At 32.4% G+C, this 22,409-nt stretch overlaps 1 protein-coding gene across 1 annotated transcript in view; it reads left to right on the forward strand.

Annotated features, from left to right (window-relative positions):
• Nucleotides 1-22,409, forward strand: part of SNX2 (sorting nexin 2) — a 54,738-nt gene that overhangs the window by 14,531 nt on the left and 17,798 nt on the right. The window contains exons 2-7 of the mRNA XM_011358298.2: nt 10,449-10,566; nt 14,869-15,032; nt 16,315-16,381; nt 16,721-16,764; nt 18,130-18,271; nt 22,308-22,386. Coding sequence (XP_011356600.1) covers nt 10,449-10,566; nt 14,869-15,032; nt 16,315-16,381; nt 16,721-16,764; nt 18,130-18,271; nt 22,308-22,386 — 614 coding nt within the window. The remainder of the gene's footprint in view (nt 1-10,448; nt 10,567-14,868; nt 15,033-16,314; nt 16,382-16,720; nt 16,765-18,129; nt 18,272-22,307; nt 22,387-22,409) is intronic.

A 22,409-nucleotide genomic window follows, 5' to 3' on the forward strand; every position in this document is an offset into this window, starting at 1 on the left:
TCTGTATCTGTTGAGATGATTTATGATTTTTGTCCTTTATTTTGTTAATGTGATATATCACATTAATTGATTTACAGATGTTGGACCTTTCTTTCATCCCTGAGGTGAATCCCACTTGGTCATAGTACATAATTCTTTTAATGTGTTGTTGAATCCAGTTTGCTAATATTTTGTTGAAAATTTTTGCGTCTGTGTTCTTCACAGATACTGGCCTGTCATTTTCTTTTTTTTATTATGTCTTTACCAGGCTTTAGTAGCAGGGTAATCATAGAATAAGTTTAGAAGTGTTACTTCTTCTGCAACTTTTTGAAATAGTTTAGGATAGATATTACTTCTTTGAATGTTTGGTAGTATTCACCTGTGAAACCATCTGGCCTTGGACTTACTTCTTGGGAGTTTTTTGACTGCTGCTTTGATTTCATTGCTAGAAATTGATCTATTTAGATTTTGCATATTTTCCTGGTTCAGTCTTAGAAGGTTATATACTTCTAGAAATTTATCCTTTTCTTTTAGATTGTTGAATTTGTTGGCATATAATTGTTCATAGTATTCTTTAATGATTCTTTATATTTCTGTGGTGTTGATTGTAAATTATCTTCTTTCATTTGTGATTTTATTTGGGCACTCTTCTTGTTTTGTTTATTTCTCTTCTTTCTTTTTACTTTGGGTTTTTTTTTTCTTTTTTTTTTTTTTCCTTCTGTTAGGTGTAGAATTAGATTGTTTATTTGGGATATTTCTTGTTTCTTGAGATAGGCCTGTATAGCTATTAACTTCCCTCTTAGAACCGCTTTTGCTGCATCCCATAAATTTTGAAAAGTTGTATTTTCATTTTCATTTGCTTCAAGATAGTTTTTGACTTATTTCTTTGTTTACTCTTTGATCCACTTATTTGTTTACTCTTTGATCCACTGGTTTATTAGCATGTTGTTTAGTCTCCACGTGTTTTTATTTTTTCCAGTTTTCTTCCTGTAGTTGATTTTCAGTTTTATGCCATTGTGGTATGAAAAAATGCTTGATTGATTTCAGTCTTCTTGAATTTATTGAAGCTTGTTTTGTTCCATGTGCACTTGAAAAAAATATATATTCCACAGTTTTTAATGAAATGTTTTTTAAATGTCTACTAAGTCAATCTTATCTAATGTAACATTTAAAGCCATTATTTGTTTATTAATTTTCTGACTGGTTGATCTATCCATTGATGTGAGTGTAGTATTAAAATCCCTACTATTGTGTTACTGTGGATTTCTCCCTTTATGTTAATTAATAATTGCTTTATAAATTTTCTCTTGGGGTTTTAGATGCTAGCGTTCTCGTCACTGCTGCTGTCTTGCAGGTAGCAACTAGGTCTGGCCTCAGGGCAGGGCCAGGAAAGAAAATAGTGGGGGGGTGAGAGGGAAAAGAATTTTCTACCTACATTCTGTAGGTTACCAGGGGCCTGATGTTATATAGCCAGAAAGATAGTTTTTGTTGGAGTCATCGATGCCTATACCTAGTGTAGTTTGGCAATTGGCATCGTCCTCAGGAAAAGCTGAAAGAGAAGGAAAAAAAATAGTAAAATTCACTCTCCTAAGGATAATTTTTCACGTTTCTGGCCCTGTCTTTAATTTTCTTGCTGTTTTTTACTTTTAGATCGTTGTATTTAGTATTCTCTCTGAAACTTTAATGTTAATCAACTTAATGTAGTGGGTGTCTTTATTCCTCTTGTATTCTAAGCACTAAATTGAAGAAATATTAACAACAACTGTGGAACTTTTTATATAAATAATCTCTAGCACTACTAGGTGGTGATGTAGGGGAAGAAAAGAATATATATTTATTAAAAGTACTGATGTCTCTTCAATTGCATTTTATCTTGTACAGGTATATAGTTCTGATCATGTAGAGCCTGTGTTCCAGGCAAAGAAGTGTTCCCTTCTACCATCACTTCTTCATTCAGTGGCCACTGTCTCCATACTGTTCCTCCTAGTGGAGAACAGCTCTTCTTGTACTCACTAGTGAATTGAGAGGGCAGGGAGAGGCAATGGCAGAGTTCTAACAGCCTTTAGTGAGTACTGTTCCAAGGCTGTGCTCTGAGCAGTGGGGCAGGGCAGTCCAAGCTGCTGGTGGACGGGCAGCCAAAGGAAGAGTATGCCTCATAGCCTCCTCACTGCAGGGTGACTGTTGCCTCCACAGCTGCTACTGGAGTACCCCATGCCCACACCATTCCCATCTTGCCCTCTACTCTTGGGCTCTGAGGTATGAGACAAAAGGATCTTTTTTCTTATAGAAACACATTAGTTTTTCTTTCTCTGATTCTTGTGTCAGAGAACTGTGAATACCTAAGATATTAGCATAATATGAACATTCAGTTATGATAAGGATATGCTATAGATTGTAAGTAGTCTATATACGTTAAAGCTTTATACTGTTACAGTTTTTACCTTAAATAGTCCTATCTATTTCAGGGAATTTAAGGGAGAAAAAGTACAGCAGGTCCTCATAATGTTCTTGTAACATCATTTGGTCATGATGTAATAAAAAAAAAAAATCGATTCCCACCCAGCTGGGACCATTGTCTGTGTGGGGTTTCCATGTTCTCCCCATGTCTGCATGGTTTTCTTTCACATCCTAAAGATGAGCACATTATGCTAAGTGGCATGTCTAAATCGTCCCAGTCTGAGTCAGTGGGTGTGTATATGAGTTCGCCTTCCGATGGAAGGGTGTCCTCAAGAATTGGTTCCAGGGTTGGTTCCCACCTTGAGCACTGAGCTGCTGAGGCAGGTTCAGGCCACCCACAGTTCTGTACTGGAATAAGTGGGTTGGAAAATCATGAACCTACTTGTTTTTATTTATTTTGCTTAAGTGTATATATATATAGTTTACATTTACTTCAGTGTTTAATATTAGAAGTGTTTTGAGTCTTTAGTTAGAAGTTTGGTGATTCTTTTTTGTCATTATATCAATTAACTAATGGTAAAATTGTTTTCATTATGTGTTGTCTTGCTTAAGTCACAACAGTTTCCAAAGAACTTATCAGCGACAATAAGTGAGGACTTAGTGTAGTCTCTTTTAGTTATTAAGATATTCATCATTTCTCTTGCTTTTCCTTCACCCAGTGTTCCCTCTCGTATCATTTTTCTTTAGCATAAAAAACTTCCATTAGCATTTTTTTAGAGAAAGTGTGTCGATGATGAATTCTCTTATTTGTACTTCCTCTGAAACTCTTTATTTCTTCTTCGTTCCTGAAGGACATTTTTGCAGTTTATAGACTTTTGGGTTGATAATTCTGTCTTTCAGCACTTTGAAAGTGTTCTCTTTTTTTAGCCTTTGTGATTTCTGATGAGAAATCTGCAGTCATTTGCATTGGTGTCCCCCTGTAAAAATGTTTTTTACTCTAGTTACTTTATTTTTTTTCTCTATTTTTTATTTTCATCAGTTTGATGATGCTATATGTAGGCATAGTTTTCTTTGGTTTTATCCTCTTTGGGATTCGTTGAACTTCTTGAATCTATAAATTTGTCTTTCACCAAAATCAAGAATTTTCAGCCATTATTTCCATAAATATTTCTGCAGTTATCGTTTATCTTTCCTTCTGGGACTCCATTGACATGAATATTAGACTTTTTGATATTGTCCCACAGGTTTCAGAGGCTTCGTTCATTATTTTTAAAACATTTATATTGTTATTCAAATATGATACTTGTGGATTTATTTTCAAATTCACTGTACTTTTTTCTGTTATATTCATTCTGTTATTGGACATTCTGTGAACTTTTTATTTAGGATAATTTTTCTTTCAGTTCTGAAATTTTTATTTGTTTATTTTTTTGTAGCTTCTTTCCTTCGCTGAACATTTCAAATGTTTTTACCTTTACCTCACAGAGCACAGTTAGAAAAACTTTTAAAAGTTTTTTTGACTAATACTAATACTCGGTTATCTTGAGGTCAGCATCTGCTAATTGTATTTGTCCTTGAGATTTGGTTATGAATTCCTTTATATAAGCATTAAATTATAGCAATGACTTGAGATTTACTATTTTTTAAGTGACATTTAAGTTTTAAAAATTTTGCTGTTTTGTTTCATATTTTTCTCTCAAAAATATCAAGACAGTTGAGAATTATAAAAGGAAATCAAATCAGATGACTTTGGATTTAGAAATTATAAAATAATGAAATAGATAGGTTACAAAAAGAATATATTAGCATTTCTCTGATGTACTCATATAGACAAAAAAAAATTGTTACCAAGGAAATTCATTACATAACATAGACAAGTTAGTGGGCAGGGAGAACTAGAATTCCGAGCTCTTGATTCCCAGGAAATTTTGAAATTTTATAACTAGAAACCTTTGTTTAAAATGAAGTTGAATGTATAAGTTAATTTAGGACCTTAGCTCCTGTATTTTATTCAGTACAAGTATATCTTAATGTCTAGGAGAGCTAAGAGAGGGAGCAAAAACATTTATTTTTAACAAATATTGTCAGGAAACTGGATGATATATATAGGTACCTACTTTTCTCATTTAATGTTATAAACATCTTTCTGTGTCAGTAAATGCCACTGTGCTCTCTGCTACATTTTTTTTATAAACACTTTATTTATTTATTTTTTTAGAGCAGTTTTAAGTTCAAAGCAAAATTGAGTGGAAGGTACAGAGGTCTCCCATTTACCACCCCTACATATGCATTATTCCTCATCAACATCCTCTGCCAGAGAGATACATTTGTTAACAATGATTGAAACTGCAATGACACATCATCATCACCCAAAGTCTGTAGTTTATATCGGGGTTGACTCTTGGCGCCAGACATTTTATGTGTTTGGACAAATGCATTGACATGTACCCACCATTATAATACCATACAGAGTAGTTTCATTGTCTTAAAAATCCTCTGTGCTCTGCTTGTTCATCCTTTCCTCTCCCCTAACCCACTGATCTTTTTACTGTCTCCATAGTTTTGTCTTTTCCAGAATGTCATATAGTTGGAATCACATAATATGTAGTTTTTTTCAGGCCGATTTCTTTCAGTTAGTAATATGCATTTAAATTTCCTCTATGCCTTTTCATGGCTAAATAGCTCATTTCCTTTTAATTCTGAATAATATTTCAGTGTTTGAATGTACACTTTACCCATTCACCTACTGAAGGACATTGTGGTTGCTTCCATGTTTTGGCAATTATGAATAAAGCTGCTATTAGCATTGTATAGGTTTTTGTGTGGACATGTTTTCAACTTCTCTGCGTAAATACTAAACTAAAGAATAATTGCTGGACTGTATGGTAAGAGTATGTTTAGTTTTATAAGAAACTGCTGAACTGTCTTCCCAAGTGGCTGTACTATTTTGCATTCCCACCAGCAGTGAATGAAAGTTACTGTTACTCCATATCCTTGTCAGCATTTGGTGTTATCTGTGTTCCAGACTTTGACCATTCTAATAGAAGTATAGAATGTACCACAATGAAGTATAGTAGTATCTCATTGTTGTTTTAATTTGCATTTTTCTGGTGATATATGATGTGGGAAATCCCTTTATATGCTTATTTGTTGTGTGTATACCTTTGATGAGGTGCGTGTTAAGGTGTTTGGCCCATTTTTCAAATTGGGTTGTTCATTTTTTTTTATTGTTGAGTTTTACGATTTCTCTGTATATTTTGGTTAATAGTCTTTTGTCACATGGTTTTTTTACAGATATTTTTCTCCCAATCTGTGGCTTGTTTTTCCATTCTCTTAACAGTATCTTTCGCAGTGCAGAAATTTTTAATTTTAACGAAGTCTGTCTTATTTTATCTAATTTTTTATTTCATGTATTGTATCTTTGTTATTATATCTAAAAACTTATTACTAAACCCAAAGTCATCCAGGTTTTCTCCTATGTTATCTTCTAAGAACTTTATAATATTGTGCTTTGCATCTAGGTTTGTGATCCATTTGAGCTGATTTACATAAAGGGTATAAAAAGTCTGTGTCTAGGTTCATATTTTTGCATGTGGATCTGCAGTTATTCCCACACTATTTTTGAAGAGATTTTTTTCTCCATTATATCGCCTTATACATATTTGAATAGATTTATGCCTAAGTATTTCATTTTGGGGGTGTTAATGTAAATGGTATTGTGTTTTTAATTTCAAAATCTATTTGTTCATTGATGGTATATAGGAAAGTGATTAACTTTTGTATATTAACCTTGTATCATACACCTTTGCATGGAAGGGTTTTTGTCAGTTTTTTGTTTGTTCGTTTTTACGATTCTTTTGGATTTTCTACTTTGACAATCGTCATCTGTGAACAGAGACTTTTATTTCTTTCTTCTCAATCTGGATACTTGTATTTCTTTTTCTTGACGTCCAGTACAGTGTTGAAAAGCAGTGATGAAAGAGAACATACTCCTTGCTTTGTTCGTAATCTTAAAGCTTCAGGTTTCTCATTATGATTTTAGTTGTAGGTTTTTTGTAGATCGTTTTTCTCAAGTTGAGAAGGTTCCCCTGCCTTCCTAGTCTGCTGAGATTTTTTTTTTATCATGATTGAGTGTTGGAGCCACTCTGCTACATTTTTATGTAGATGTGTTTTAGGCAATTTCAAATTTTTAGCCTTATAGATAATCTGATTGACAAACTTGTGGGCTAATTTGTAGGCATATTTATAATTTCTTAGAATTCAGTTAACAGAGTCATTGAGTGTTTGCCACCACGAACTAAGCAAAAAGTATTAAATAACATAAGATACTCTCTTTGTAGTGTTTGTAGTCTATAAGCAGATAATAATTATACTATAATGTGGTAAGAGAAACTATAATAGAAATAGATATTCTGTGAAAGCATGTAGGCCAGTCATCTAATCAGAATCAACTTGAGGTGAGGTTGAGGTTGTCAGAACGTCTTTCAGAAGTAATATAAGAGCTTATTTGTTTTTAAATTCCTTCAAGGGATTTTTGTGAGTTTAAGTGTGTAAGAATGAGCTCCTGAGAGAAGAGAAAACCTCTCCTTTAAATTTTCCCATAAAGCATTGATGCTTTTAAAGTTCTAAAGAAATGTTCTCAGGATAGTTTACTTAAAAAGCTGATAAGGGATACCACCGACACTTCTGTACAGAAGGAGTCTCACCTCGGCCCTCTTTGACAATGTCTCACTTTGACAATGTCTCACTTTGACAGTGTCTCACTTTGACAATGTCTTTGACAATGTCTCACGTTGACAATGTCTCCCTGTCAAAATAGTTATTTAAAAAAGTTGAAGAGGAGTTTAGATTAAACATGGTGGAGTGAGAGATGTTCCTAGATCTCTCCCCTTGAAACAACAATAAGCCGAACATCTAAAACTCAACAAAAAACACCCAAACTGCACACCAGCATGTCTGAGCATGGGCTCTGCGCATAAGAGCTACCACAGGTCAGAACCCCAGATGTTGGTGGTGGACTGAGAGAAACAAAGAAGCTGCCTCTTGCAGCCTGAGTTCCCTGTAGGAGGAGGGAGAGGGAAGAAGGTGTGGCAACTTTCCTAAACAGCCCTGCTTGAGAGAGTTGTGAGCGCCACGCATCTGGCAGCAGTGCCCAGTCATCAGGGCAACAGGCAGAGAAATGGGGACTACAGAGAAAAGACAGTTGATTTTTACCAGTCGCGGTTGCAAAACCAAGGCTGAGCCACAGCCCCCATCCCCCAACCCAGAGGACCCCTCCTCCCATGCCCTCCGAGATGGAATGCCCCAGAGCCCCAGGGAAATCTGAGAAAACACTACCAAAACTGTCACTAACACTGACACAAACTGAGACTGAGGGTAGTGAGCATGATTAAACATCTATAAGGAAGAAAAGACATTATTGAGACTGTACAATACACAGATCCAAGCGGCTTAGATGCCACCTACTGGAAACCAAAAGAAGAACACCTTCTTTGTAACAGGCCCTAGGACCATTATATAATAAATATTTCTAGAAAAAAAAAAAGCAGAACACACTTCCGTTAATGCCGAGGCAGAGAAATAGTCCATTAAACACCACGAACAACCAAGATGACAAGGCATCTCAGAAAGAAAGAGAAAGACCTCCAGAAAATAAACTTACAGACATAGAAATATGGGACTTAAATGACAGAGAATTCAGGATGGTGCTTCTGAAAAAACTCAGGGAGATCCGAAATGAATCATATCAACAATTTCAGGAATTGAGAAAACAATTAGATGAGCAGAATGAGTTCTTTAGCAAGGAGATTGAAACCTTCAGAAAGAACCGAATAGACCTTCTGGAGATAAAGAATACACTGCAAGAGTTGAAAAATGAAATAGCAAGCTTGAGAAATAGAGTCAACCAAATGGAGGACAGGATCAGTGATATCAAAGACAGAAATCTAGAAATAAATCAAAAGGAAGAAGAAAGGAACTGAAGAATTAAAAATAATGAAAGAAATAGAAGAACTAACTGATACCCATCAGGAGAGGAAACATAAGAATAATGGGAATTCTCAAAGGGGAGGAAAAGGAGCAAGGATTAGAAAGCATTTTCAGACAAATAGTGAATGAGAATTTCCTAAGGAACGAGCTGGAGCTTAGAATTCAAGAAGTCAACAGAATACCCAATTATCTCAATCTAAAAAGGCCTTCACCAAGACACATTGTATTAAAGTTATCAAAAATCATCGACAAAGACAGAATTCTCAGGGCAGCCAGGGAAAATACGACAGTAACCTATAAAGGAAAGCCCATTAGATTATCATTGGACTTCTCAGTGCAGACTTTAAAAGCCAGAAAGGAATGGAATCAAATATTTAAACTATTAAGTGAAAGGACGTACCAGCCTAGAATAACGTATCCAGCTAAGCTCTCCTTTAGATAGGAAGAAGAAATTAAGATCTTTCCAGACATACAAAAATTGAAGGAATTCTCCACTATGAGGCCTGCACTACAGGAAATACTAAAAGAGGTCAGCTCACCTAAAACAAAATGACAAAAAAAATGTCTGGAGACATTTTTTGTTGTCAGAACTGCAGCCAGGACATGGAAGCAACCGAAGTGTCCTACAATAGATTATGGGATAAGTTTATGGTACATACATACAATGGAATATTACTCAGCCATTACTCAGAAGAGATGAAATACTGCCATTTGCAACAACATGATGGACCTTGAAATAATCATACTAAGTGAAATAAGCCAGACAGAAAAGGTTGAAAATCACATGATATCACTTAGATGTGAGATATCAACCTAAAAGCAACAAATAAATAGGACAAACAGAGACTCTTGGACATGGACAATGGACTAGTGGTTACCAGAGGCGGGGGCGGGGGGAGGGGGAAAAATTAAAAAATAAACTATTTTAAAAAATAAAGTTAAAAAAATAAAATAAGGTTAAAAATTTAAAAAATGTATTGTAGAATTAGTTAAAAACAGTCACAGGGATGTAGATTACATCATAGGGAATATAGGCAATATTATTGTAATGTCTGTGTAGTGCCAGATGTGTGCTACAGTAATTGGGGTGATCACTTCAGAAATTATATAAATGTCTAACCATTGTAATGTATATCTGAACTAATATAATAGTAATTAATAATAAAAAGATCTCAACCTAAAAAATTTTAAAAATTAAAAAAATAAAAAGTTGATAAGAAAATCTTATGAATTTGATAGTGACCTCAAGATTATTCATTGTACCAAAACTTAGTACTCATTGTAAAAAAAAGAGATAGTTTACTCTGACTAAAATTAAGAACTTCTGTTCATCGAAATCTACCATTAAAGCCACACAGGAAAAAATATTTGGAATAGGAAAAAGTATTTGCAATATGTATTTGATATGACAAAGGACTTGTATCCAGAACATATAAAGAATGCCTCCGAATCAATAAGAAAGTAGAAAAATGGGTAAATTTTTGGAGACCTTTCACAAAAGAGGATATCCAAATGGCCTTTAAACATATGAAAAATTGCTCAGCGTCATTATCATCAAGAAAATGCAAATTCAAACCACGATAAGCTACACTCTACACCCGCCATAATAGCTAAAATGAAAAGGATGGACTATGTGAAAGTATTGACAAGGAGCAACTGAATTTTTCATATATTACTGAGTGGGAGTTTATATATATAACCACTTTAGGAAATTGGCAATCCAGCTATTTCACTCTTAGACACATACCAAACAAATTTGTTCATATATATATATATATATATATAAATAAATTTGTTTATATATATATATATATATATATATATATATATATATAAATTAGTACCTCAAAAGGGATGACTACTAAAGATTTTATTTCAATCTTAAGTGACTTTTTAAGGGAGAAGGTGAATAAAAATGAGTAAAAGTGTGTTTTTGGTTCATTCTAACCCTCAGAGGAGGGACTATAAATAACTGTTCTTGTTCTTTTTTCCCTGCATATCAAGAGAATGTTCTTTTTCTGTAATGTATACTTAATTATAACAGATCAGCATGTCAATTCATTATTACTGTTTGTTTTTAACAGTCAAGTCCATCATCTCCAGAACCAACTAGTCTTCTTACAGAAGATGTTAGTACAAACTCCAATGGTCCAAAACCTGCAGAAGTTGTGCTGGATGATGACAGAGAAGATCTTTTTGCAGGTAATTGTAACTATATATTTTTAATAGCCAATTGTAATATATATCCTGTTAGAACGTATTCCGTAAAGTAAAACTGTTGTTTTGTGTAAAGTGTTAGTGGTAGCTCTTCTTGCTAACAACTTGGATAAGAAATTTCCAATTAGATAACTTTGTGTAAAATGTAGACTCTTGAGAGAAGCAAAAATGTGGTCTTTTTGGTTTTAAGCATTTGAAAATAAATCACATATTATAATTTGATTATTTTGATCAGTACTTATACTCAAAAAACTAATGGTGTGGCATTAATATTTTGAGACAGCAGTGATTGTATTTATTAATTATAAGTTGTTACAAAGCAAAATTAAACTCTAGATTTAAAAATAATTTATAGTCTGTATAGTTTTGAAATCTGTTTATTTCAATGCTTCAGTATTTATCATCTGTTCCATTGTGATTCACTTTTAGGTGAGTAAATTGACCCTTGAGGAATTTATTTTTGATATGGGGTCAGGGTGTGGTATAGTCCATCCTACCTTAAAAAAAAGTTCGACTCTCTTCAGAACAGTTTTCTGCTTGAAGATTAAAATTTAGGTACAATTTAATATTTGGATATCAGAAAGCTAAATCTTTCTTAGAATTAATGACATAAAAAAATTAAAGTAGTAGCTCTTCGTGTGTTAAAGAAGTTTAATTTACCTGAACTGATTTTCATTGAGTTAAAATTCAATATGTCCTCAGCTTTTATAGTGTTTGAATATTCAAACCATTTTGAATTTTTGTACAAATGTATTTGAAGATACAGTCCTCCATCACAAAGGTCCATATAACTTCTTGCTTGAGTAGTTTTATGAAAAGTTTTACCTGCAGATGAATTCATATATTTCATTATGTCAGAACATTTAAAATATGATACCAGTCATATCCCCCCTTTTATATAGCTACCTAACAACTTAGAATAAAATCATAGTTAACCAAACTTGTAATATTCTTTTTTTTTGTTTCTTTCATGGACAGGTAGTTTTTAAAAGTTTTTTCATGGCATTTATATTTTAATCTAAAAGATGATTCTTTTCTCTACTAAGTAGGTCTTAATCTAAAATTGTGTATATTCTAATAATATAGGGTCATACATAGAAGATTTGGATTATCCACTTTATTAAAGACTTTTACCTTGAAGTAGCAGAATTCTATATAATTGAAGTATGCTGAAACTCTTAACAACAGAACTGTATGTGTGTGTAAAGAGAGGATTTTGGATTTTTTTAGTGTGTAATTTGCCAAGTAGCCACTAAACAGTGGTATTTATTTGCCCTCTTAGCTTGATTATAAAAATCTTTTTCGTGTTTTAGTCTGCCTGGCAATCTGTACTAAATATTGTAATTCAAATGTCAGTATTTTAAAAGAAAAGAAACAGGGACTAAATACTAAACATAGTCATGTTTCCTTTGTTATTTACAAACTTTTTTTATGCTTTATCTTTTAAACTCAGCTGCATTTCATAATGACATCATTATCTTTTAAACTCAGCTGCATTTCATAATGACATCATTAGTTGTTCTAAGACTAATCTGATCATTTTTATATGAATGAATTAATACTACATTTATATCTTATTTATAAAACCTTTAAGCAGGTATATCGTTCCTCTTCCTCTGGAGGAATATGGAGCTAAGAAACCACAATAGAAAGTAGAATTGTTACCAGGATGGTGAAAACTATTGTCCAGTAATAAGCTACATACTTAATTTATTTCTCCAGTATCAGAAGAGAGAGTGTTGATACTGCCGTACAGATATAGCTGTTTTGATTTTAAAACCGTTAGGGGATTAGATTGTATTGGTATGTTATGCTAATGTGTTTTGGGTAGCATTTTAAGTATTAGTATGTCAGAAGTGGTACCAGAAAAAGTTCAAGTGTGACATATTACTATTATTAGCTTAGAGAATGTTCACCAAGTATGGTTGACTACAGAACCCCTCTCCACCGTTTGTTACATCCCGCACCAAACGTCACTGAACATACTTCAGGAAACTGTCCTAGAGGAATAAGTGAGGGTGAGAAATTGCCAATATTGAAATTGTCTTAGACTTTTAGAACTTGTTTCTGCCAGGTTACTTAACTTATTTCACTTACGCTTTCCAGCAGATAATACCAACTGTAAGCTCAATGAATATTATACTTTGTTTAAAAATTATCTGGTATCTATCATTTGAGTGAAATATTACTTATCTGACATTGTCGTAGTCAATTTATGCTTGTCCTCAAAAGTATCTCTTCCAAGGAAAAATGCATCTTTATATTTAGTACCTATGGGGTATCTTCTGGAACCTTTAGATCTGGTTTAAAGTAAACTTTGTGAACTTGTAGAATATGAGTTTACTTTTGCTAAAAGAAATCATGAGAAAATTTTAAGACAGACCGTATATTAGTATGCTGAACCTAAGTTTCTATCCATTCATTTTCATTTTACCCTTCCATGTTAGTTACTTACATTATATTTAATTTTTCTTATTTTGAGGCCTCCTACTATTTATGAAGCAGCTTGAGTTTGCACAAAGAACACAAAACTTTGTTTATTAGTGAAGTAAAGTATGATCGAAAAGTTAAAATGACTATATGTACTGATAATAAAGTTAGCGTCTTTCACAGTTTTTGTTTTTGTTCTATGAATCTGTTGCCAATAAAGTACCTCTTTCAGAGAATTTTGGGTTTCTTTTTGTTTTGTTTGCCTCTCGTTGCTTTGCTTGTTTGTAAATTAAAGATCTCACATCTCCTAGCTTTGATAAACTGCTTTCTTACTTTCTGATATTTATTGCGCATTGGTTTCATTTCTTTGAAAAAAGAATAAATGCTAGCAAAAACCTGAAGTTGCACGTAAAATTTTAGTTTGTTGTATCATCTATAGTCTGTTCAATGTCTCTATTCTTCTTTCCTCTGGTTACCATAGCTTGAAAGATTTTGGTTATTAATTATTTTTATTTTTAATATAAAAAAATAAAGAGAGCTATGCCAGGTAAGGATCTCATCAATATGAGATAACCAGTGAGAGCAGAGTGATAAAATGTTAAGCCATTCACATTTAAATGTTAACATAATTACTTTATTTGGGGTTAAAATATATTATCACTGCTATGCTTTTTGAGGTGTTAAAATTAAAATGGCTCACTGACTACCATTATTACCTTCCCAAACCTCTAGGAATCTAAGAACGTCAGGCTAGAAATCAGCAGTCTGTTTTCCCTTACAGTCCTGCCTGCCTTCTCCTGGTATCAGTTCCATGAACCAGCAGAACTGTGGTTTTCATTATGACCAATTATTGTAATTTTCATTTTTCTGGTTTTGCTTTTTACTTATGCTGTCATTTTTATGGAATCCTTTCCCCATTTTTTGTCTTTCCATCCAGATCTTCTTGGATCAATTTTGTAAACTGTTCCTGATTTTCCTCACCCAAAAGTATTGTCTCCCATCTCAACTCAAATTGTAGTGTTTGTTCTGTATTTCATATAGCAATTAAATGTCTTATAACATTCTTCTTATTCTCTTGGCTATTATTTGTCTTGTATTATTATTTAATATTCCATACACTATGTCTTGTTTTCCCAACTAGATTATAAATTCCCTGAGGGCAGGTATGATATTTTACATTTCTTTGTGTTTCTACATTGCATATAGCACAATGTTACATAGCTTGTAGACACTCGATTTATTGATTTGATTTGGTTTTAAATATATTTAGTTTTAGATTTTTCAAGTAAATGATCATTTTAAATTAAAACCTAAACACTTATTCGCTTTGCATCATATCTGTATTCAACTAATATCCAGTAATCTTTAGCAATTAATTGCTTTAGATTACTAACTTGTGAATTTTCCATAACAAATTTTTAATCTCAGTTGGGACATTTCTGGTCAGCATTCTGCTATAAAATTTGTGTTCATATGTATAAAATAATCATAATATTAGCCTGAATAAAAGATTTTAGAAGGTAAGTTAGCACAAATCTAAGATATATTACAAATCCAATCACAAATGAATGTGGAATTATCCACATCATTGCTTTCCTACTAGCTTTATTGCTGCCATTCGTATAGATAATTAAGCTGACTTACTGAATTCTTCCTAAAATCAATAAAGTCACTGTTGGTTTTAAAGTTTCAACTGAGGAAGAATTCATAAAATTATTTATAGCAAGTATTTTTAAAAAACCTTATTTTGATATTTGTGGGTAGTATAAATTATTTCTCATAATTCTTTAACTGCTATATAGACTATTAGGGGTTTGTTACCAGTGTTCTTAACTAACTTGTTTATTTTATATCTAGAAGCCACAGAAGAAGTTTCTCTGGACAGCCCAGAAAGGGAACCTATCCTCTCCTCAGAACCTTCTCCTGCAGTTACACCTGTGACCCCAACTACACTCATTGCTCCCAGAATTGAATCAAAGAGTATGTCTGCTCCTGTGATCTTTGATAGGTCTAGGGAGGAGGTATGGAAAAATGTTTGTATTCTAAATTAATATGTAAATAGTAAGGTTTTTGTTCCCCACCCTTCAATTCTAATCAGAGCCTTTTAGACATTTTGGGAAAAGAAAATTGGACTAAAGAAGTCATAGGATTTGGTTTCTAATTTTATCTGCACTTTTTAACCCTGTGACTTGGGTAAATCACTTTCCTTCTTAAGTTAAGGGGTTTGTCATTTGCGATTTATGATATGTGCCCCAGAGTCCCTATGTTGGTTAATAACAATGTATGAAAGTGCTTTGAAAACTAAATTACAAGAAAGGCAGTAAGTGTTAATGGTTATGTTGGCAGAGCAGAGGATAGGTTCTGACTAGAGAGAGCATAAGGGAGCCTTCTGGGGTATAATGATGGTATTTGTTTCTTCTTGATCTCGGTTCTGGTTACAAAGATGTGTTCACTCTGTGAAAGTCATTGAGCTGTGCACTTAGGATTGATTTATATACCTTATATAGGTTACATTTCAAATAAGACTTAAAAAATCTGTACAAGAGGGCAACCTTGAAATAAAAAAATTATGGTTAAAAACTCACTTTTTTAGATAGTCTTTGATAGTATTACTTTTAAAAAATTAGCAATATTTAACAAGTTTTTGTGCTTCTTGGGAATAATAAAACTTTCCTGCAGAGCTGCTGTTAGGATTGCATATTTAAAAAGGCATTAAAAAATGCTTTCTGTGGTCTCATTGGGTTATCATTTTTCGTACTTACTGCTTTTTTCAGTGATCTTTATAGTGCTTTCATTGGCTTCATGAGAAACATGTGTTTACTAGGTAATTAGAGAAATGTTGCTAAAGTTGCTTATGATAATTTCTGAAGGTGTGCAGGAATCTGCAAAAGTAATGGCTGCCTACTGGTTATTAGAATTACAAAATTGAAAAATGCTGCTGTTAAAATAATTAAAGTTAATGATTTTAGAAATCTGAGTCTGAAGATTTGATATGTAGAATAAAAAAAAATCCACAATATTCCTACAGAAGACAACACGTTTATTCTGCATCTGGAGAACACAAGATTTTGTTTTAACTTCTTCGAACTGTCTTTTCCCTACTGACTTTGTGAGTGTGTATGTGTTTTTACATAGTCAAGAAATATGACAGCTTTTATTGTTTTTCAGAAATGGAGTGGTGAATGGCTTTTTTAATTGATGTGAGAGTGACCCTAGTAAAAGTTAGATGGTAAAAATTATAGTTATTAGTGTTATGACTAATATAAATTAGAATCTTTAACACCAGAAAAATCTCTTTTCTAGATTGAAGAAGAAGCAAATGGAGATGTTTTTGATATAGAAATCGGTGTATCCGATCCAGAGAAAGTTGGTGAGTCAGTATTTACTATATTTTGTGCTTGCTTTTTTTTTTTTGATAATTTGGTTGTTAATTGCTGTTTTTCTTTACTAAATGCATTGGTATAGGATTAAAATAGTACTTTTAAGTACTTTAAAAAGCTCATGGGGGCTTTTCGTTTCTTTGTTCTTTTCTAGTTTTATTGAGTGACAGATAAAAATTGTATATATTTAGGATGTACAATGTGATGATTTAGTGTATGTACACATTATGAAGTAATTACCACAAATTATTTAGCACATTACCTCAGATAGTTATTCGTGTGTGGTTAAGCTTATGATTTTTAATAGTATTGTTTGACTTTTCTTATAGGTGATGGTATGAATGCTTACATGGCATATAGAGTAACAACAAAGGTGAGCCTTTTGCTCCTTTAAAAATATATTGAGTTCTCACTGTGTGTAGTATGAAGATACAAGGATGATTAAAGTGTACGTGATTCCTGTCTTCACCAAAGTGACCATCCAGTAAAGATTGCAAATAAGTTGTTACAATGAATTGTGAGTGGTTTGATAGGTAGAATATTCTGTGAGAGTATGGAGGAATGAACCAAATCTAGATAAAGGTAGGAGGAATGATTAGAGAAGGTGGGGGAGGAAGAAAAGAGAAGAATGCTGCTTCTAGGCAAAGGGATTTGCTTGTGTAAATGCCAGAAGTCAAGAGAGCATTGCGCTTTCCAGGATCTGCAGGAAGTGGTACTGATTGAATGGCTTGGCAGTAAGCCTCCATATGTTATGAACAGCCACATTAAAGATTTTAAACTTCACCTTGAAGATAATGGAGAGCCATTGAAGGGGCTCAAACAAGAGTATGGCACAATTAAATTTTTGTTTTTGAAAGATCTCTCTGACTCAGTATGAATCAGAGGGTCAAAGTAGAGGTCAGGATTTCTAGTTAAGAGGCCCTTACAATTCTTAAAAGGATTGTAGGCCTTCAAATCTTAAAAGGGAGAGAGTCTGCAGCAATCTTAGTTGTGAGAAATAATACTTTATATTAAGGAATTGGTTCTGGGGATGAGCAAAATAAATGGCTTCTTGAGTTGTATAGGAGGTAGAGTAGATAGGGTTTAGATGTTAAGGAGCAAAGGCCTGTTATTGACTAGAGAAGCTTTGTGGTACTTGAAGTGATCCTGGGGAAAAGGCAATACAAGAGGAGGAACACAGTGTGACAGGGGTAAGATTTGTTAATTCATTGATCAGTTATTAATTAAACACTTACTACGGGGTCAGGCTATTTTCCAACCACTAGTGTATAGTAGTAAACAACACAGCCAAGTGCCGTTCTCTTATGGAACTTGTGTTCCAGCAGGGGAAAATATGGTGAATTTAAGGTGGCAGTGAAATTTAACTGGAGGTGTCCCTTGGACATTTAGTTATGTTAGACTGAAGCTCAGAGGAGATCTGGGCCAGAAGTAAAGATTTAAGAGCATTAGCATAAATACAGAGACAATAAGATGAATTAAAGACAGGGTAAAACATTTTCTGTCCTCTTAAGTTTCTGTAGAAAACATCTATGATTTAGATTTTCTTCAGTTTGTTAGAGATCTGTATACCATATTAGTTAGCTACTTTGCATTCTTTTTCAAAGTAGAATAGTATATGTATGTATGTATGTGTGTGTGTATATATATATATATATATATGTTCACAATTATATATGACATTAACTTCTGAATAATGGCTTAGTATTCAAAATTTGAAATATTTCTTCTTCACTTGTAGACTTCTCTTTCTATGTTCAGTAAGAGTGAATTTTCAGTTAAAAGAAGATTTAGTGACTTTCTCGGTTTGCATAGCAAGTTAGCAAGCAAGTATTTACATGTCGGTTATATTGTACCACCAGCTCCTGAAAAGAGTATAGTAGGTAAGTATGAATCAAAAAAAATTAACTTTTGTTACCGTTACTAGTTCAGTGTTAACTGTGTAGATTTGTGGATTCATGATCATTCACTGTCATGACTGTCTCATAATGTCCAGAGATACTGAATTTAAATATTCCATTTATGACAGTCACTCATCAACTGAAGACTGTCATAAGCTAGTAGTTTTTCTAACACCTGAGGATTGTGATTTGTATACTACAATGAGATGAATCAAAGATAGGGTAAAATAAGCATTTTCTGTCCTCTTAAGTTTCTGTTAAAAACATCTATGATTTAGATTTTCTTAAATATTGAATCAGAATTTGCCAAGTTGAAACCAATTGAAAACTAACCTTTTAGGCTCATTAGAGTACCATATTACTGAGTAACACTTAAAAGGTATTTAATATTATTAACATATTTATAATGTTTTCTGAGGGATGGAGGTGTTTGGCTCTGTGCTATACGTTGTCCAAAAAGAATATTTGATCTAACGTCACTCACATAGGAGCTATTTAAACCCAGTTTATTTCATACTTCAATTTAATGTTTAAAAACATTTCTACATTACAAGTAACAAAAGCTTAGTTAAGCATATACAGGAAATTGCAAAAGAAGAGAACTTCTATAGTCTCACCATTATAAGATAATCTGTCATCTCTTAAAATTTGATATTTTGTTCCTATCTTTTCAGTCATAGATTTTTATTTAATTTACCTTTATATTTATACATAAGATTATTCTAAAAAATATTTTAAATAAATTGCTGGTCTTTAAATTATTATTTTACTTTTTCCAAACATTTAGTTTGAAGAGCAGTTTTATTGGTAACTTTTATGATTTTTAAAACTGATACAGTTGAACAGACTTGTTATATTATTTCTCTTTTTTTAATTCAAATATCTAGTTGTACAGTTCTTTAGCTTCTTGGTCTCAAGACTCTCATATTCTTCAGATTTATCGAGAAACCTAAAGAGCTTTTGCCTTTATGAGCTATATCTGTTGATATTTATTATATGAGAATGTTTTAAAATTTTATTTATTAATTCATTTAAAAGAACAGTAAACTGATTAGTTTTGTTCACAAAATTGTGTGAAAAATAATTTTCGTAAGAAAAAATTAAAACTAGCTTGCTTTTTTCTACATTTTTGTAAATTTCTTTAATTTCTGGCTACTAAGATATACCTATATTCTCATATCTGCTTCTTCACTCAATCTGTTAACCTTCTGTAAAACTTTACTGAGCTCTCATGAAAGAATGAGAGTAAAAAAGACAAATAATAGCTTAATATTATTATTAAAGTAGACTTTTCTGTACCACCCTCTTCCTCCCAAAAAGAGTCTCTGAAACCTTCCAGATATTCTGACCATACTTTAAGAATTGCTGATCTGGGTAGTAATCTTATTTCTTCAGTAAGCTATTTTAGTGATATTTTTTGGCATCCTGCTATCTATGTAGGGAACTTAAGTTTCATCTATAATAAATTATTTATTAATATTTTTTTCTTTGAGTTGTACAACTATTTTTATACAACAAAAGAGAACAAAGAATTATTTCTCATTTCGGTGGCTAGATACACTAGTTTAGTCTTTAAACCCTTATCAAAAAGAAAAGATCTGAAAACTAAATTTTCATGCTCAAGTTCGTTGTGTTTCAAACTAATATTTTGCCTCAATGATCTTCACTCTTCCACGAATGATTGCAATATAATAGCCCATCAAAATTCAAAGTAAAACTAAGAAACTGTATCATATTACCATGATAGTAATTCTGACAGTCTTCAAAGGATACTAGGAGACAGTGACAGTTCTGTTCATATTATTCATGTACATGGCCAGTTTAGCCCATTAAATTGTAAGACTATCAGTTAAATTATAGGAATAATTAACATTAATTGAGTGCTTACTGAGCTAAGGCACCATGCTAAATAATTGATCTGCATTCTCATTTAATCCTCTCACAGTGACTTTAGGAAGTTAACTTATCCTTGCCCTTATTTAATAAAGGTAAGGAAGCTAAAGTTTATCAAGGTTTTGTAACATGTACCATGTCATACAGCTACTAAGGCAAAGCTGAGCTCTGAATGCAGATCATCTTACTCCAAAGATTGTACTCTTAACCACTATTCTATTCTGCTTCTGATTTTGGTATGATTTTTTCCAATACGTTTGTTTGCTTTAATTTTTACCCAAAATAGAAAACCTTTCAGTTTTTAAAAATCCTTCCATAAAGGCTTTGAGGCAACTATGTATAATGCAGTTAAAAAAAAAAAAAAAAGATAAATTAGGGGGGAAAATGATAGTCAAATAATAAGATGAAGCCAAGTTACACAGTTTTCTCAAAATGTGTGCATAAAGTCTAAACAGTTATTAAAGATGAGTAACAAATTGATCTATCTGTGAGCTTCCTGGCAGCCAACCAAGTAGAGAAGCAGTCATATTATCCATCAATTTTTAATGCAAAAATGATTACATTGTATAAGAAAAATTTATGGGAGGCCCTTTTAATTACATACCCAGTGGTTTTCAAATAACAGTTACAGTGAGGTGGTGGAATAAGAGTTGTAATTTCTTTTCTTTGCTGAGAAGCTGTAACTTCCACTGAAGGAAAAGGAGGAGTCTTCATTTGCACTTAACTGTTACCACTTTTATAGAACCTTAGTTGACTTAAAAACACTATTTCATTTAAGATTTTAGAAAAAAGCGGCAAAGAAGTTAGAAAGTTGTAAGAGGTGCCTGGTTAGTCAGATTTTTTTTTTTTTTAATTTGCCATTATGGCCCATAATGGTTACCTTTAGGAAATAGCGTGATCAAAAGATTCTTGAAGGGAAAAAAGCAAAGAAATTTCATATATTCTGTGTGTGAATATGTGAATATGTGAAATAATTAACATCTCCCATCTTGTAGTCTATTCAGGGTAAGTAATTTTATGTGTTTTTTTCTTTTTCAAACTATTGTATATCAGAGGAATTAAGGTAAACAGAACTTCATAGGTAATATATGTTTATTCCCCAGCTATATCAACCTGAAAAGAATTACATGGTTTTACATAATCTATTTTCATTGACTTTATTGAGTTATAATTCACATGCTATATGATTCATCCATTTAAAGTCTTAATTCAGTGGCTTTTAGTATATTCAGAGTTGTGTATACATCGCCACAATTCATTTTAGAATATTTTTATTACTCTTTAGCAATCATCCTCTAATTTTCCCATCCTCCCAGTCATAGGCAATCACAAATTTTCTTTCTTTCTTTATAAATTTGTCTATTCTGGACATTTCATATAAAGGAACTCATAAAATATGTTCCTTTGTGACAAGTTTTTTTCACTTAGCATAATATTTTCAAAGTTCAACCATGTCATAACATGTGTTAGTACTTTATTTTTCCAGAATCGATTTTTGAAAAGAAAAAGTACAGAAAAAGGAAAATCTATGATCTGATATATTAGTGTTAAACTTGAAATCACCAATACAGAAACTACTAACATGATTTTTATTTTTTAAATTTAAAGAGTTCTAAATGTTTCTATGAAAGAGCTTGTTATTTCAACTGTTATAAAATGAGCTGTGATAAATAAACAACATATTCTTAAAATCTGCAACAGAGAAAGTATTTAGCAAATTCATGTATTACACATTTTTATTTTTCTAGTCCCCAAAGTAAAGAACCTTAATTATTCATAAGAAATGAAAATATTAATTGAGCTTTAATTTATTAATTTGAATTCCATTGAAATGCAAACACATTTTAATTTACTGGGAGTATAATATATAACAGGTAAGGAATCCAAAAGTTATAGGTCAGAAAACTATAGACACAGCTCACCCTCTGCTTTATTTACAAGTACTTTCCAAGTAGAGGTATTAATATATCATGAGTTTTAATTTCTTAAAAGAATGATACTAGTTATAAATTTAGGAGCTTTTTGTCAAGTTCAAATTTAAAGTATATTTTAAATTAGGCAGTAATAATTGTAAAAGACTTTCATACTTATATAATATCATGAGTCTCATTCAATTTTTTCAAAGGCATGACCAAGGTCAAAGTGGGTAAAGAAGATTCGTCATCTACTGAATTTGTAGAAAAACGGAGAGCAGCTCTTGAAAGGTAATTCTAGACCTCTTTATTAC

This window comes from Pteropus vampyrus, unplaced genomic scaffold (assembly GCF_000151845.1).
Source record: "Pteropus vampyrus isolate Shadow unplaced genomic scaffold, Pvam_2.0 Scaffold39, whole genome shotgun sequence".
NCBI classification, from domain to species: Eukaryota; Metazoa; Chordata; class Mammalia; order Chiroptera; family Pteropodidae; genus Pteropus; species Pteropus vampyrus.